Here is an 18,607-nt window from a genome sequence, read left to right as displayed (position 1 = left end):
GTAGTACTAGGGGCCAGAAAGAGATTTGAGATCCTTCTTCTAATTAGAGAGTGTCCCTGTTAGTAGTCATCATACAGTTAGCTGATAATTAATTTGCTCTTCAGTGCTTGTTGACTCTTATTTAAGCATTTCTTTTACAATCTCAGTATTCGTAGTGTGGAAAATGCTGTCTAAATTCTCTCTAGGCAATTTCATATTTATTTTAATTTGTATTTCTGAATACTGTGCTCTGTACGAGGGCTTGCAGTTCCTATTTATTCTTTCTGATTATTAATCCTTTTTCTGTAAGGATTGTTTAATGACTGGGCTCTACAGTGCAACATACCATTTTCAGACCTTTGCATCAAATATAAAACATGACTATGTGCTGCAAGGCTTGGAGATATTTTTTAAGAGTCTCTAATGTAAACATTCATACGTGAAGTTCTTAAGCTATAAATAGGCCTATTATCTTGATGATTTCTTTTGTAACAGGAGAGTTTAAGCTACATCTAAGGACACCAGGACCAGTAGGAGACTTCTACAAACTCTTAAAATACAGGTGTCAGTAAGTATGTAGTATTCTTTCTTTTTTTAACTGAAAGAACATGTAGAAGTCTCCCACTGTTTTCTGCTTCCTTGGTTTGTAACTTTCTTATTTTTTTGCTGTTACAGAATTAGCTGCAGGAAGTGTTACTTATTTAAATCGTAGTTAAAGAATATGGAAGGGAATTGTCTGTAACTGAACTATTGTCATTAGTTCACACATTCAACATTTAAAATGTTTAAGAGCTCATTCGTAGCATGTAATGCAGTGACTGCGAAATGAAAGAAGGTTTTAGGAAGAGGGAACTGACCTGTGATGTAGCTTCTAGCAGAGATCTAGCTAACATAGGTGTTCTTTAGAAATGTAATTTCTCACCGCTATGGTTTCTGGTGTTGTTTACACCTGTGGATAAAATTTGAAGCTCAGCATGATGAAACAAGATACGTGGTTTCAGCAAGGTGCTCACTAGTAAGATATGGAAGCAATTTCTACTTTGATCCGATTTAATTTAGCAATGTAAAAGCATTCATTGTGTGTTAGTGTGATTTCTGGATTAGACAGCAAATAAATGTTTGGATATGTAATTGCAATTGCTCTATGGTTATATCTCATTATGTAGAGAGGTCATTACACCTCTTGAACACTTTTGTGTTCATTTTCTCTTGAGATGTAAAGATACTGAAAAAAACGCATACAAACCAAAAATTTCAACCTGTGTTACCTTTCACTTGGACAAACATCATCTGAGCTTTTAAGAGGAAAAAAAAATATTATTGTGAACTTGTCAGAATTATTTGGCGTAATGCAGTATGTTTCACTGAAAATGTTCTGAATGTTCTGTTTCAAAGGAAAAAAAAATCTTTTTAAAGCCTCAAAGTAATTCTTTAATATATTTTCTCTTTTACAGAGAGAGAAGGTTCATGAAAGATGCAAGAATATTTGTACTCCTAAAGATACCTTCGACAGGACTCTATTACATACCCACGGTACAGTCAAAGCCTTCCTTTAGTCATTAAAAAGTAATTTCTTTAATGACTGCTATAACATACTGATCATCTCCTTTACTTGCTCAAGTGCTTCATGTGCAAAAATAGCTGCTGGTGAAGAATAATTGAAAACCCAGACATGGTTGATTAGAAGTGTTCATGACCACTGCTGATATTTTATAGGTCAGAATGCTTCTGATACCTGCTCTTAAACTTCTCCTTGGCATGTTTGCATTCATGGCAGGTCATTATGTCCCTGGCAGTGTTTTCTTTAACTTCCTTTTATTTAAGATCTGTTGAAACTGTTGCATCAAATTTCTAGCAGCTGTTGACTTTGCAACGAAGAATGGCAGTGTCGAGCCATTCCTGTCTCTCTGCCGTGAGGATCATGGAATGGCTAAGATGGGAAGTGATGTCTCAAGATGGCCTAGGCCAACCCACCTGCTCAAGCATGGTCACCTACAGGAGGACAGTGCCTGGTTGGGTTTTGAATTTATCCATGGATGGAGATTACACAACCTCTCTGGCAACCTATTTCAGTGTTTGACCACCCTCACAGTAAAAGTGTTTCCTTACGTTCAGATGAAATTTTTCATGTATCAGTTTCTGCTCATTGTGTCTTGTCCTGTCACTGGGCACCACTGAGAAGAGCCTGCTCTGTCTTCTTTACAACCTCACATCAGATATTTAAAAATATTGATAAGATCCCCCCATAGCTTTTCCAGGCTAAACAGTCTCAGCTCTCTCAGCCTCTCCTCCTATGAAAAATGCCCTGGTCTCTTAATCATCTTTGTGGCCCTTTACTGGACTCGCTCCAGTATGTCTAGGTCTGTCTTGTACTGGGGAGCTCAGAACCAGGCACACTGCTCCATATATCTCACCAGAGTGGAGAGGGAGGATCACCTTCTCTCAGCCTGCTGGCAATTCTCTGCCTAATGCAACCCAGGATGCTTTGCCACAAGAATGCATTGCTGGCTCATGGTCAGTTTGTTTTCTGCCAGGACCCCAGGTCCCTCTCTGCAGGTATGCTTTCCAGCCACTAGACCCCTAGTGTGTACTGGTGATTTGGGTTATTCCTCTCCAGGTGCAGGACTTTGCCTTTTCCTGTGTTGAACTTCATGAAGTTCCACTCTGGCCAGTTCTCTGGTTAGTATTTCTCTGATTACTGTTAGCAAGGACTACCTGGCAAACTCTTTTTGGTGTCCATGGCTGTAGCAAGGCTGAATTTAAAGACTTTATGGAAGTAGTTCAGTGAATATGAAACTGGACAAAGGAAGGTGAGAGGCAAAAATGAAAAAAAGACAAGCAAAAGGAAAAGAAACACTCATAACCTGGAGAAAACTTTTAATATTTAATTTATTTTAATTCTCAAAAATGGTAGCATAAAAAGGTTCATTTGCCAATCACTGTTTGATCAGGATTGTCTATATCAATGTCTACAGGTAATGCAGCAAGAAGCATTCAGTAGTTTACTCCTTTTGATCAAGTTCTTTCAGTCGGCTTTCTTCCTCTTTTTCCATGTAAAAGGAAGCCCTTCTGTAGGGTTTCTCTGTACTTGGTGTTATTTTGGAATAGCTGTTCCTGAATGAGTCTGTTTGTGGTGCATACTGCAAAATAAAAGTTCCTTCTTCAGGCTTAGCGTAATCCATTTTGAAAGAGGCTTTTGTTTTTAAAAAGAGAAAATGACTGTGTCACCAAAGTAACTGGGAGCTTCTTGGGTAGATGAACAGTTCTAGTAGAAGCATCATTTGGTAAACTGAAACTCTATTTTCTATAGTTTCTTTGTTAGCATTGCCTGTCTTCCTCTAACTCCAGCCCACAAGACTTGGCCTTTCACTTCCATAGGAGTTGGTCTGTCCAAAGATTGAGGACAGCACGATGATTCCTAGGTTGCCTTTTGTATTTCAATGCAAATAAAGTACGAAACAGAGAGGTGGGAGATAATGCTGATGTAGAACTTAGCATGTTTGTCAGGGTCGAGTAGACCGTCCAGCTGAGGTATGGGCTTGTTGTTTTTAAATTCTTCACCTTTTTTGGCCTCCAATGTGCCCCCTCTTCATGATGCACACCAGGTTAATGGGTAGAGGAGGAAGAGGGGGTTTTGGCTGAACCTCAAAAGTCTGAATTTGCCTTTTCTTCAAGTTCTGCTGGAGTACAATGACTTTTCCCAGGTCAACTATCTTACCCTCTGCAGTTGTCAGGTCAGCTTACTTCAAGGGAAGGGCTACTTCTGTGCTACTTGCTCAGTGTGCTCAGGAGTCTGTCCTGAGTCCTCATTCATTCTTCTTGCCAGCCTCTGTGCATCCATCTTCCAAGTGCTGTACGGAAGTGATTATATGGGCAGCTTCAATCTGGAGCATTAAAATTCGGGTGATGTTAGAGGGACCTTTCACTGGCCCTTGCCAGTTGATTGAACAGTGCGTTAAGGAATATGAAGTGCTAAGTAGATTGCTTTGTATGACTAACATTTTCGCTGTCAAAGCAGCCAAGTGCGAGCACCTTTGAATACCCTGAGCACGAGACCTAAGCTACAAAGGATAAGAGTGTTTCAAAGAATCGGAATATTTCAGGTTGGAAGGGAATTCAGAAGGTCTTTATTACAACTGCCATCTCAAAGACAGTTCAGCTGTGAGGCCAGGCCAAGCTGTTCAGGGCTTTATCCAGACGGGCCTTGAAAACCTCCAAGGATGGGGAGTATCTAGCCTCTCTGGGCAGCCTGCTCCAATGCTTGATTGTCCTCATGATGAAAAAGGTTTTCCTCATGTTCAGTCAGAACCTTTTCTTTCAATTTATAACCGCTGTTCCCTGTCCACTCCCTGTGAGGAACCTGGCACCGTTGTCTTGAAAACTTCCTCATAGGGTTTCATAGTGTTCAAGGTAATTGTTTTCCATTGTTTACTCATGAATGACTGCTTGTATTTTGTTTAATTTTAGATAAATCCAGGACAGATCTGGAACAAGTACCTAAGGTATGCTTCCTGTGCACTCCAACCTTTTATAAGGATTTATCACATGTAGTCTTGAATATATGAATGTACTCTCTTCTTTGTAGAAATTTTTTCCAAGCTGATTACTTGAGCTTATTCTCAAGAGGATCTGCAGTGCTCAGAATTTACAACAACTAAGAACAGTCTGATTTTTCTTTCTTTGTTGTTGTCATTGTTTCCCGTGGTCTTGATTTTTCTCTTAAAGTAGAATACAAATGCCATGAATTCTTTCATCTTTAATAGTTAAAACCTCAGGGCTGGGCAAAATTAGCCACTCTATGTTCTAGGGGGAAAAGGAAACTGAAGAGTTTGAGAGAAGCTTGAATATTGCATAGTGTACAACTTAGCATTAGGTTTAACTCCTTGAATCCTTGAGCAAAGCCCTCTTGCATATATGCTTGCAGCGTATATGATGTGGGTTTTTTGTGACAGGTTGACAAAAGGTACAACTCCAGATTCCATTTCAGTCTGAATAATTTTTTTCTAGGTAAGTCAGAGTGTTAATATGGGTCAGCGTCTTTGTGCCAGCCGTGTAGACTGTTACTTGAATAGCTGTCACTGCAATGTTTAAAGCCCAGGAAACAAGAATGTTTGAGTGTGGTGTGATGCTATAGTCTATGTTGAACCTTTTAAAATTACACTTCATAAATAAAGGGAAAAGGGTACTACTGTCTGCCTGGAAGCTCAAGGTTTGTACCAGTTTTGTCAAGTAAAAATAACGTTATCAGAGAGAATTTTAGTTTAATAGTTCTCTGAGATGTGTAGAGTTAATGTGCTGGTCACAGAGTCAGTAACGTTTGCTGCACTGTGCTAAAGGAGATCAGCTTGAGGTTCTGTTCCCTCCCAGGCAACACTTGCTGCACCCTGACAGCTGGCTGGATCCTCAGTCTTGTAGAAGCTGTGGCCCCAGAAATGAGCACATCAGCAGTAGGATGCCCTTGCTATTGAAGAACATTTGCTCTGATCCTTTAGAGGACCCACCTGCAGTTTAATGCTGCCTACGTTTTCATGCGCAGGATGTTTAGATCATCTTGGGTGCTTAATAACCTATGTAATTTTGGAGCTGTGGCTTCCACTTTTAGGAAGATGAGACTTTGTCAGATCACACAAGCTTTTAAAATGTAAAGTAAATCGGTTATAAGGTCTGGAATGAATTTGTTTGCCTGGATAAATGAAAACTTGTCTTTTGAAAAATCAACAAATAAGGTCCCTGTTAACTTCATGAGACAGGAGGTGTGTTAAACTGGGGAAGAAAATGTAGGGGTGAGAGAGGTGCATTTATTTCTTTTGTTTTTCTGTTTCAGATTTTTATGAAACCAGATTTTGCCTTGGAAGATTCCTTAACATTTAATGCCGTTTTACCATGGTCTCATTTTAGTACTGCTGGTGGAAAAGGAAATCGTGACGCAGCGTCCTCCAAGTTACTTCAAGAAAAGGTACAAATTTGACACAAGATGTCATTATCCATCACAGCTGTTACTACAGAGAAACTCCATTGCTGCTGTTCTGTACTGTTTCTTGAGACATCACTGTTGTGATGTTGTGTTGGCTCTCATTTGACATCAGGCTGCAGATTGTTACTAAACAATGCAGGAAGCATCTTACTGAAAGAGAACTTTTTTCCCCTGCTAAATAAATGTATGTATCAAACCTGGAAAAAAGAATCTGTATATGGCATAATAATTGGCTCTTCATGACCACTAAACTTAGTGAAGCAGGTATATATTGAGAACTTCAGAGATGTGGAGCTGTTTGTTAGGGAAGAAGAGCAATTCCATGAGAAGGGAAAGCTAGAGGTTGTACACTGTTTAAAACTATTGCTTTCTCACATCTCAGGAAAACTCCAGATTCAAGGCACTGTGGTTTCTGTGCTAAAAGAAATACTAAATCCTAAGGTTTTGTATGTCAGGGGCTTCCTCTTACCTTTTGTTGTCATGTCATCTGCAACTGATCCATTTTTGCATTTCACAAAGGACTTGAGTGCATTGGAGAGCATGAAAGCAGAACTGTTTCTTTCGTATTGGAAACAGAAGTCTTTATCTGGTCTCTCTTTTTTTGTTAGTTATGTAGCCATAGTATAGAAAATCCCATAATAAATAATTTTTATGGTATAAACACCCACAAAATGCTTATAGAAAATCTACATAATTTTAGAGTCTGTTTTCTAACTTTAATTTTCCCTCCTGTTTAACCTACTAAAGCGTGTGGGAGCTGGCGGGGGGGGGGGGGGGGGGAAAAGGGGGGGGCCGAGGTGCCTTAAGGAAAAATAACATGAGATCTTCTAGAAGATGTTTCCAAATTTCCAGGAGATAGTCTTCCTGCTCTCCCTCCAGGTCAGGAGGAAGAGACAGGCTCTGCTGGAGGCTAACTTGATCCTTCATTGGGTTGTCCTCCACACCTAAAGTTGGAGGAATACTTCTTCGGAGTTGCTTGTGGCAGTTGCTGTCTGAAGATGAAAAAGCAGTGTCTGGCATATGCTTTAAACTCGCAAAGTGGGCCTGGCAGCAGCAGGATGGACACTCAACATGGACTTTGAGTGAAGGGAGACCCAGAGCCGTCTCTGATGCAGTGGAGTGAAAATGAGGTTTTGCATAGCCGTGAGCCACGCTTCTTTGGAGAGATGATACAAATACCTAAAGAGTATAAAACAGTTCTGCTGCCTCCAAAGCCACATGCCTGATAAACAAATTATTACACTGCTTCATGTTACTGAAAAGGGCCCAAATTTTTTGTTTTACTTTTTAAAGGCTCTGAATTGCATGAGGTTTACACTTAACACGTGTAAATACGCACCCTGCTGCCATAATTATCTTTAGCTCCAGGCACTATTTTTCCACAGGATTTGGAAAAATCTGCCTTAAGCACACGTACTTAGGCTATTAGTGCTTTTGGACTGCTGCTGATCTACTTGAACAATTTCCCCCTGACATTTTTTTCCTCCTTACCTCCTTCCATGTCTTACCCCACACTGGAACTTTGTTCTACCTCGCTTAGCACAGTGAAGGGACCTGGGGCATCTGGTTGGTACAATCACATAAATAAATGATCATAATAACCCTTTCTCTGATCCCTGTGTCACAGTCTGTCTCAGCTTTTCCTGTGGGCTAGATGTGTCACAGCTGTTTGGTGGAGGGTGTTTTTGATTAAATGTATTACAAAAAAGATGGGTTTACATATTGTATAAATCCCCAGCGTTAAATACATGCAGGATGAAAATAACTATAAGAAGGAAACGTTCTCCAGCTGATTTTCTTTCCATCTCTGGATGGGCCTTTTGAAATTCAGCATGAGGTTTGAGTGCTTGGCACCTCTTAGAAACCAGGTCATCCGAGTATTAGCATTCAGATGAGCATCCTAATGCCTCAGTCCTTTGAGTTTGCATATTCAGCATAAGCCAGAACACAGAGCTTTTACAGCTCAAATAATCAGGCCAGCCCAGTGGCCTGGTAACTGTTTAACATAGAGAATTTGAATTTCAGGTTCTAAACGTGTAGGCATACTCTGTCTCTGGGTATCCCACAGTGCCAGCGCACATGAAATAGGTTTAATAGGAACTCCAACTGGTTGGCAAAAAACAACTGCAGCCAGAGATATCCTGAGGATTTTTCTACAAAGAAGATGCTACAGCCTTTTAAATGAACAGAGCCATTCCAAAGCCATGTCATCAAGTATAGTCCGGCTGCATCTTTAGCAGCTTCAGTGACCTGAAGTACATAGCATATTTGCATGTGTATACTGTTCTTAGTTGTAAGCCAGTATCCAGACCTGTCTCCTGGTTAATGGCCATATTGTAACAGTGCCAGTGTGCAACCATGGGATACAAGCTTGGGTATTTGAAAATTATTTGCTTTTCTACCTTGTAATTTTCAAGCAGGAGAGCCATCAAGTCAGCCTTCCCAAAGTGATTTTGAGCTCATTTAAAAACAAATGATCAAACCACAATGGGTAGTTGTTTGCTTGCTAATCTGACAAAGGGTTTTAATTTTTATTAGCAAAACTTCCTCATGATACAATAAGACAAATACCCTGAAAGTAGATTTACATGGTGATAGACTTGCCAAGTCATAACAACATTGTTTTTTCCTCCTCCATCCTCTTTCTAGCTGAGCCATTATCTAGACATTGTGGAAGTCAATATTGCTCATCAGATTTCTCTGCGCTCAGAAGCATTTTTTCATGCAATGACCTCTCAGCATGAGATGCAGGACTACCTCAGGAAAACCTCCCAGGCTGTAAAATTACTTAGAGAGAAAATCTCCAAAATTGATAAAGTAATGTGTGAAGGATCGCTTCGAGTTTTAAGACTGTCACTCACCAGAAATAACTGTATAAAAGTGTACAATAAACTGAAGTTAATGGCTACTGTGCACCAAACACAGCCCACAGTACAGTTGCTGCTATCTACTTCTGAGTTTGTTGGAGCCTTGGACTTAATAGCAACAACACAGGAGGTGTTACAGCAAGAGCTTCAAGGCATTCACAGTTTCCGGTAGGTAACCATCTAGGAAACTAATAAAATGCAAGAAGAGCTAGAATGTGTTGAGCACGTTATGTTGGCTGTTTTACCTTTGTTTGCTCATTCTTGGAGGACATAGTACAAAAGGTACAGAATGTAAGTGCGGCATAAGCAGTGTGACTAATGCATGTGCCAGAGAGAATTTTTTTTTGGGGGGGATGAACTTTTAACATCTAGATGCTTTGTACTCCATTCTTGTCTACAGGTGGTTTAGGGGTGCAGAGATGAGAGCCAAGCAGTGGCTGGACCTTCATCTTGCAGGGCTTGTAGCCCACAGCTGAGAGATGGTTTCCAAGTGTGGTCTACAATCCTCATGCATGCAGCACCCCAGAGATAGAGTTCTTGCTACACAGCTCTACTCCGGGCCGCTGTCTTTAGTGACTAACCTAGGCATGTGGTGTTACAGGAATATGCACGGACTGTGTGTTGAGTAGGTCGGCCTCCAGCCTGTGCTTGTGCTGGAAGAAGCTTTGCAAGCAAAAGCCAGTGCAAAGCTATCAAACCATGGCTCAAAATGTGGTCTGAGGTTGACAACTGGTCAGATGGGACGTGTTCAGCCATGTCTGCTCTTGTGGAGAGCTGTATTTACAGTGGCCAGGGAGTGCTTCTTCTTGCTCCATCTGACTGAGAAATCCAGTTCTGTGAGCTGCTGAAGTTGGGAAGGGAAGAAACAGTGGGAAGGTGCTGCCCAAGCTGCTGTTGGTACTGTTTTTTCACCCATGTTTGCTACAGTGATGGGAATTAGTGAGTCCAAGGTCCCATGCTGGCTGCTTCTGTTAACAGTGGATGCTTAGAGCTCCACTTCGGAGATGCCACTGCACTGGGCAAGGTCCTCTGTGGTATGCAAGAGTATTACTACAGTAGAATCCTTTTAGCTGTTGTAAAATAAGTATCATAATGGTCATATACAGGATAAAAGTGTCATATGCAAAGCTGCCACTGTGGTACGATGCTGGCAGAAGTAGTGTATGTTAAATCAGCTCTGCGACTTGCATCAGCCAGTTGAGGAGCTGTACACTTAGTTTTGTAAAATTGAGGAGCTGTACACTTAGTTTTGTAAGTTGATGCTGGGGGGGGGGCTTTTTGTTTTGTTTAGAGGTTATGTGGTTCCTGCAACCTGGTGGTTCCTAGTTTGCATAATAAAAACATGGTTGTTGCTCAATAACTGTAACATGAATGTTCAGAACTTTATATGGTGACTATTTTTGTCCCTCTGTTCAGATGAGTTCCTCTTCTAACACCCCTTCTAGCTGGTTTGGAAAAAGATTCAAACTTTATGTAGAAAAGATCTCAGAAAAAGTCTTTTTTTTTAAATTATATTTGAAAAAATATATATTTTTTTAAAGTGTGAATAAACTATTGGGAAGAAAGTTGTTAGAAGCTGTTAGTCTTTCTTTTAGCTTAGATGGTCCATCTTCAGATACCTCAGTGCAGTTTCTTTCCTCTTTGCTGTTCCTACTCTCAATGACTTGATTATGGTGCACAGCCCTTGACTGAGTCACATTTGTATTTGTGACAACATCAATCAGAATTAGTTGTGTTTTGCAATCAAGTGACCTCCGTGCTACGTCAGCAGAGTGTGCAATTCTGTTGTTGTGATTAGTATACGTGATGTCCCAAGAATGTGCCATTATTTTAAAATTACACTCAGATGTGGAACATAGTTGCAGGTAAATACTCATCTTGTCTGTAAAAAGTGATTTCTGTGAATAACACTCAGTTGGTTGATTTGGTAGAGTTAAAAATAGCGATGGGAGTGGGAAATGTCCCCTCTGCTTTGGATAGTAAAGGTTCAGAAAGTTAAGTTAAAAGCTAAGTCATTACCCCCACCAGAGGTGCAAGTGCAGTTGAGAAGCCCAGCACAATTGTTCCGAAGTCTCACAGTGGCCTATGCGTATAGTGTGTTTGGAGAAATAAAGTGCAATGGAAAGACGGAGATCTTGATAAAACTTCAGTAAAATGCTGTGGTTTTAAAAACAGATTTAAAAAAAAAAAAAATCTGAACTGGTGCCATACACAAATACTTCAGCTTTTTCCAAGAAATACCAAATGGATGTTCTTGCTTTGTTCTGAGCAAGAATGCCACAATTGTCAAGTGAGTTAAATACCTGATTGATTTTAAGAAGAGATTAACTTCCTAATCAGTATCTCATTTTTCTAAATAATTAGTATCTTTTTTCTTCCCCTAAATAATTTATCTTATTTAAAAAAAAAACCAACTTGTTGCTTTAGTGTTGTACATGGCAGCTTGTAGAATTTGCTTTTGAACAGACAGCTTTAAATTGAGTCATGTCGCAGAATCATTCAATGTAAAGCAGTAAGAAAACTATTCAGATCATCCATGTACAAAAGTTATTCTCCTCTTGTCATGCTGTACACAAAATGTAATTTGATTCTAGTTATAGCAAAAAATGAAAGCACCTTAATGGTATTGTGAAGTAATAAATTGGTGTCTTTAATCTAGGTTAATATCCCCAATGATTATATGTATGTCATAACTGTATGATTATTGCTTGCTACTGCTATAGGATAGAATTAAAGTTTTAGAGCTCTTTAACCTTTTCAAGTTCATCTTTTTAATTTTACAACAAAAATACTTACGTGTTAACTAACTTACAAATCTGTACTGCCAGTTTTTACATTGTTTTCACAATCCTTGTTGGGGTGATGGAGATCTGGCAATTTTTTTTGCACAGGTATGCTGGCAAACCACAGACTCCTGGTAAAGTAGTTCTTGTCTATGTATTTTAAAAGAATTTTTACCCTGCGCTCATAACTTTACATAAGAGAATTGTAGTATTCAATCATTGAAAGGACCTGTTATGTGACTGGTGCCTCTTAAGAGATTATTGCCAAGGTGTTTCGCTGGAGTATGAATTAAGGGTTGACTTATTCCTACGTGTTTCAGGGTGGAGTGATTTTTTTGTTGTTGTTAGGGGCTAGAATATCTCAGGTGAAGTGGTGGCAGCAAGTGCCACCAAGAACTCTTGTTGGATATTTCCATACCTGAGATTTGAGAGGGTAGGTTACGTTGTGTTTCAGTGTAGTTAAGCACAGTTACAGAAATAATTTACGAAAGAGCATCTTTGTGCTCACCTAAGTAAGAGCCTTTGTGTTGTGGGTATTAGTCCTGCAGTAAGTTTTGCAACTCATCGTTACATTGCAAATAATAATCTTTAATTTTTTCTGTTGGGTTTGTTTTGAAATGTCCACGGTGCAACTAGTTTGGATTTTCTAGAGGCCATTTTTGCTTAAATTAGATACTTGAAATGTGTCCACTTTGTCTATTCCAGCCAATTCTTGACCAACAATTTCAAAAGCAGACACGTCTCTGGTCATCTTAAAATTAAAAGAAATTAATCTGCCTAACTCAGATACAGCAAGATTCATTCAGTTCAGCTCAGCACTGGCCATGTGGGCTTCTGCATAGAGGAGCTACCCTGGTATCGTGCTTCCTCGCATCCTGGCACTGACTTTGCCCTACACAGGCTGCGAGGCCGGATCCTGTGGGCTTCGCATTGGTACAGCAGTGCTCCTACCAGGGAGTGCTAAGACATTTTTGCTGCTCTACGCAAGCTAATGGTCCAGCTACACCAACACTGAGTTAAAGCTAGTGAGCCATGCAGGTTCATCCTCCTCATTTTGTATCTAGGTTTATCTAAAATATCACAGGTCCTGTTAATTCTCATTGGTAAAGTGTCTTTTTTTTTTTTTTTTTTAAAGAAAAAGTAGTCTGACTTTTACAGATAACTTGGTGCTCTCAGCTGTCGGTGGAAGTTGGAAAGCCTGGAGTGTTTGGCATCTCTGAAATTCCCACTTTTAATTTTACTCTGCTAAATGTTTCTCTAGCTGCACAACTTTTCAAGACGGGTTGACATTTGTGACGTGAGAAATTCCCTTGTGGTTCTGTATGACAACGGTCTGCAAAATATGGTTTAAAATCTGCAATACATGGAAAAAATATTTTTAATTTAGAGTAGCGTAAAAATGGCAAATTTTTAATCTAAATGGAAAACTCTTCTGTGTTCTCTGAAAGCCATCCTGTAATGTAAAGCTATTACTGTATCTCAGTCATGTGAATTAAATCTGTGACCACATCAAAAGCTCAAATGTTTGAAGTGGAGGAACTTGTGGACAGATGAGCTGAGGAACTGGATGAGCAAAAGAAGTATTCCTTCTTTTTAACACGAATATACTTACAAGCACTGAGTATTCTTGGTTCTGGTTCACTTCATTGGGAAGAGAGATACTCGGCACCTGTCTCCCCCCCCCCCCCCAAAAAAAAAAAAAAAAGGCCCTACATCCAATTTTTACCCTCCATCAATATTCAAGTCCATATGTTTTGCTGCAAGGTGACGGTGCCTCTGAAAAATGTTCTAAGAAGTGAAAGATTTCAGCCTCCCATTAAGCCAGTGTTGATTGCATGGAAATTACCTGCTGGGTGGTTATTTTCTTCAACTGTGAACTAATGATTCATTTTCAGGTTGATTATTTAGCTCATATCTCAATGGCTGTTTTTCTTAGGCATCTTGGCTCACAGCTTTGTGAACTGGAAAAGCTGATAGATAAAATGATGATTGCAGAGTTTTCAACTTATGCTCGCAATGATTTAAATAGACCCCTAGAAGATGATTGCCAAATTCTAGAAGAGGTATGTCTGTTATTGAAATAAACTGTCTGATGAATATGTTTGCATCTTTAACATACTTAATTAGCACCAGCTAATTCACTCAGGTCCCTAGTAGCAATGTTATAATTTTACACTATTTCTCTTCTCATCCAAACCTCCCCCCGCCCCTTTTTTTTGTGCTTAATAAAATTAAATAATTGTAACTAAACTCATGGAACTGCAACCCAGTCCTACATTATTTTTTTCAAAATAATCAGTTCTCTTTTCTCTGATTAAATGTATACTGAGTTCACTTCGTGAACCTCAACATATAAGTGGAAAAGAACATGGACTCTTGTATCTACTTGACTGTAAAATTTAAGTTTTGCAATGAAGGCTGATAGTTGCATGTTGTTATCATTCTGTCTGCCTATGCATTTATGGGTGCTTATATCAAGCATATGGTTGCCCTGAATACATGCTTCATTTGCTATATATATTCCTCATTCCTCTGAAGATCATGAGCATCTGAAGATTAAGCTATTGTGATTGCTTTCTCACCAGGAAAACTTTCTGGATTTTGCCTGTGCTATTCTTCAGTAATTGCTAAATCCTGTTAACTGTTTAGTCTTGTTTCATCCATGGGTTTAATGAAATATAGTGAACGGCAATAGCACTTACATATTCCCATTTCGGCCCTATAGTTTCTTCCCACCTCTGTGCTGCAATGTGATAGCCTCTCACTTGTGCTTGTGCAATTGTATTGAATATCATTCTTGCTCGGGGTAAGGAAACTCACTAATCTTTAGAAATATCCATGTTTTTAAGCACAAGTGGATGAGCACAGCTGCGGAAGAGGCATGAAAGGGGCTGGGAGGAAGGGACTCTGTTAGCTGGTATTGCCACAGGGAACTTTGTATAGTTAAATCGTGGCATTAGTCTCAAGGCACTGGACTGATCTAAATCCTGTTCACCATGTGTTTGGTACATGAACTTTCTTACTGCTGTGCAATTTCTTAAAATTGTTTCTTGTCCTCACCGTGATATTTTTAGTGTGGTTTTTTATTTTCTTTTTTCTTCTTGATAGGAGAGACTTGTATCACTAGTATTTGGACTTTTAAAACAAAGAAAACTAAATTTTTATGAAATATATGGAGATGAAATGATTATTACTGCAAAGAACATAATTAAACAGGTAAGCCAAACACTTCTAACATATCTGACAAGGTTGCCTCAACCCCTTACAAATTATTTTTTAAGTAGTTAAGAACAGCTCTGATGAAGTTTTTTGGTGGCTGATGGTCTCTCATTTAGAGCAGCTGGGCTTGCAGACACTAAGGACTTCCTGAAGCACAGAGGTCTGTTTGCAGAAAAGACCTTCTGGAAGGAGTAGGTAGCACAGTACAGCAGACCACAGCTTTCTTTGTATAATTACCATTGTTCCGAATCCCCTGATTTTAGCTTAGTTTTTTTCTTTCTCTTATACTATTTGGGAAATCCGTGTGATAGTTGTGTCATAACTCTCTGTTTCAAAAACCAAAACAAAAAAACCCCCCACAAAACCAAAACAAACAAAAAAAAGCGCCCAAAACCACACCAAAAAGCCCCCACCCCAACCCTCCAAAAAACCAAAACCCCCAAGTTCTTGGTGTAAATACATAAAAGAGAAACAAAAAACTTGCCAGTTGAAACAATCGAATTCCCAACAAATGCTACAGAAAACAATGCTTGCCTGAATGTTAGCACAGACCTAGCATAGGCACATGATAAAAGGTTGGCAAACGTCCTTGCCTTTTTCTAAGTGAGCAAGGTGAAGTAATGAAGAAGGTAGAAGAAGTGCTTGCCTGTAAAAATTATTTAAAAAATGAATCCTTGTCCACATTGCTGTCATCATTTGCCATTTAGGGTAGTGTATCTATCTTTTCAAACCAAAAATCTTTGTAGATAAAACCAGCTAAAACCAACAAATGAACAAGTTTAGATGACTTCTTTGGGGAAGAATGCATGAAATATTTTGGACAGTAACATGATGGCTTTTGTTTGCAAATAAAAACTCTAGACTGAACTTTAAGTGTGTGTTTGGTACCTTTAATTTTACTCATCTTGTTTGTTTGCATGCAGATGTGAGAATATTGTGCAAGGGGTGGTTTTCTCCCCTAAAGATACATGATTATTTCAGGAGTCATGTTCTGATGTGTTATGAGCCACCTCTGATTTGTATCTCAAAGGCTGGGAGATAGTCAGGTGGTGGATTTGCCAGCAGATGAAGACAGTGTCTCCTGTCCTCATAGTATAGCACACTGTTCAGAGCTGTGTTGTGAACCAGGTTGGGAACCCAGCTTTTAAAAGTTTGGAGGAGGAGGATTATTATTATTATTATTATTATTATTTTGTTTTAAACCAGATTGGCTCCCCCAGTCCACTTCACATTGCAGCCCCACGGTTCTGTTGATCTGGTTGTGCAGGGTGGGTGTAGGTAACACAGGCTGATGATGCTAGTAAATATTGTGGCAGAATTAGAAGACAGTGATGTGTGCAACTGCACCACCACTTGTTGTAAGGACTTGGCGATGATGTGAGCTCTTTTTCACTTGACCCCAATACAATTTAAATTGGGTTAAGCACCCCTGCCCCTAGCTGCCTGTTCTTTCCCCACCTGAAAGCGATGGGGTGCTGGGCGGGGTCATTGCCCTGCTCCCTGAAAGATCAGCAGAGGGTGGGAGTGAGCACTGCTTTCTGGTCATGCTGTATTACTGTAAGCCTGGAAAAACAAGAGCATACAGCTGCGTGCAGCTGCTCTGGGCCTTCATAAAGTGTAACACCAAAAAAAAACCCAAAAAAACATGAATGAACAACATCAGGATAAAACTGTTCATTTGCCCATCGGTCTCCATTGGCTTTTCACTTACCTGTGTTGGTGGTCATGAGGAGACATTTTTTTCCTTTAAATTCTCTGTTTAGTTGGATAATAGGCAAGTAGTGCTCCCTGTTTTCCTGCTCATTCTTGATTATAAAGTGCTTTTCCCATTCTGCTGGGAATATTTGTCTTTATGTTAGATTTTTCAGGTGTCACCTCTGCTCAGTAATAGACAAAGTTTAATCAACTTCCAATGTAAGTTTCTGTTGAATAGGGAAAATAGACAGGACTGGAGTATTTCTGTGTGGTTTGTGCGACACATTTGCATTGTGGCCTATTGTCTCAACTCCTAGAGATATTTTTCGTTAATAAAGGAAACTTTCCTTCCCACATCTCAAATGTGCTTCCTGTTCAAATGCATTGCTGGGCTGTTTTGGTCAGTACTTTAGTAGCTGTTTATTGCCAGGCAGGGGAAAGAGCAGAGGTTTGTAAGCACTGAACACACTGCATAGTTCAAGAACAAGGTCTGCTTTTAAGAAGCTTCTGTACTGACCAGCTTATTCAAAATGCAGGTAAAATCCATGAGGTGGTGGCCATCAGTCACCATTTGGATTGTACATATTCACTTGAAGGCAAGATGAGTTTGTACACTACTGACTCTCTTGATCAGGTTATTGACTGTACATTTGGGAGAAAACCCCTAATTCAGTCTAAATGGAGTTGATTTGTGCCTAGGGCTTACAAGTAATGTGAAAAGAGATCAGTGAACAAATTGCTGTAAAACAATAGATGCTTGGAATGAAAATTGATTGTTCTGGAGACCTGAAGAAACCAGCCAGTTTTGTATGTACCGGTTGAAGAGCATATGTCCTTGGAGGAGAGGCCACAGCGTAGCAATAAAGATGTAGAGAAATCTAGGGACAGAGGCAGCCGGTGCCCTGGAGGTGAAGAGGACAGACAGACAGCAAATACCATGTCTGCTAGGAGAGCAGTTGAAACTGGGTCTGCCTTAACAGTTGAAAGCACAGGACTGTAGGTGTGTGCTTCCACGCTTCCCTGGTGCTGTTCCTTCCAGTTTAGGTTAGATCCCAAGTCCTGTATTTAAAGCTGAAAAGGAAGGCAACCAACATTTTCCAAAGTCAGTCACTTTGGAAAGGGGAAGAATATGGTTTCTATTCTTAAGTACCTGACCTGAGAGGCATTTTTGAAATGGTGCTTAGCATCCATGCTCAGAAAAGCAGGTCCCTTTGAGATAGAGCCAGTGTGCCCTCCAGAGCTTAGTACACAGCTGGGAACGTTTTGATCATCTGTATTTTGCAAATAGATGTTTGGGGGGGTGGTTTTGGGGGTTTCTTTTGGGTTTTTTGTTTGTTTGTTTTTAGAGGAACAAGTTGTTAAATGATACAAATATGTCTTTCCTTTGTTTTACTTTTTCTTATTTAACTTGAGGATTATTGTGTGTTATGAAACTCAGCAGCAGTTAGAAGGAAGCTAAGATCTTTTTTTGTTTTGTTTTTTCCCCTTTAAATTTGACAGTGTGTGGTTAATACGGTATCGCAGATAGAAGAAATAGATACAGAAGTGGTTGTTAAGTAAGTATACAGCCAGATTATTTTTTTTCGGTGGTGGATGGGGATAGGAGATGGACGGTTTTTAGCATAGATAAATTTACCATTCTAATTTTTGCTCACATTTCCCTATAATTAAGGATTATCCTTCTCTTTCACCTTAAGCCTCTGCTTCTGTCTGCCTTTGTGAGAGTATTGCGTATTCCCCTTCTCGTTCAGATTCTAACATTACCTTAAATTAAACTTACCTTTAAAATAAATACTAAAATTCTGTGCATCTCATTGCATGAAGCATAAACTACTGTATTTAGGCATATATCTCTTAACTACTTGAAGGCATTCCCTGTTGTCATAATCTGGGATTTTGTATTAAAACGTGTCAGTACTTTCAGTACCTCCCGCATGAACAAGAATAGGAGCTATCCCGAGAGGAGATCAGACAATTTCAGCTGTAGAAATGGGTGGGCAGGAACCTCTTGAAGCCCAACAAAGGCAAGTGCCAAGTTCTGTGTCTTGGAAAGAGCAACCCTTTGCAAGAGGAGAGGCAGGAGCTGGCTG

General features: G+C 39.7%; 1 protein-coding gene across 1 annotated transcript in view; it reads left to right on the top strand.

Moving 5' to 3' along the window:
* VPS54 (vacuolar protein sorting 54 homolog (S. cerevisiae)) overlaps positions 1-18,607 on the top strand; it is a 41,973-nt gene that overhangs the window by 1,292 nt on the left and 22,074 nt on the right. Inside the window, exons 3-9 of the mRNA XM_009327107.1 lie at positions 1,434-1,512; positions 4,447-4,481; positions 5,804-5,935; positions 8,603-8,988; positions 13,540-13,666; positions 14,712-14,819; positions 18,018-18,073. Of these exons, the coding sequence (XP_009325382.1) occupies positions 1,434-1,512; positions 4,447-4,481; positions 5,804-5,935; positions 8,603-8,988; positions 13,540-13,666; positions 14,712-14,819; positions 18,018-18,073 (923 nt within the window). The remainder of the gene's footprint in view (positions 1-1,433; positions 1,513-4,446; positions 4,482-5,803; positions 5,936-8,602; positions 8,989-13,539; positions 13,667-14,711; positions 14,820-18,017; positions 18,074-18,607) is intronic.

This window comes from Pygoscelis adeliae, unplaced genomic scaffold (assembly GCF_000699105.1).
Source record: "Pygoscelis adeliae isolate BGI_AS28 unplaced genomic scaffold, ASM69910v1 Scaffold137, whole genome shotgun sequence".
Classification (NCBI taxonomy): domain Eukaryota; kingdom Metazoa; phylum Chordata; class Aves; order Sphenisciformes; family Spheniscidae; genus Pygoscelis; species Pygoscelis adeliae.
Note: the sequence above shows the minus strand (reverse complement) of the source record. Positions and strands in the feature narration are given on the sequence as shown.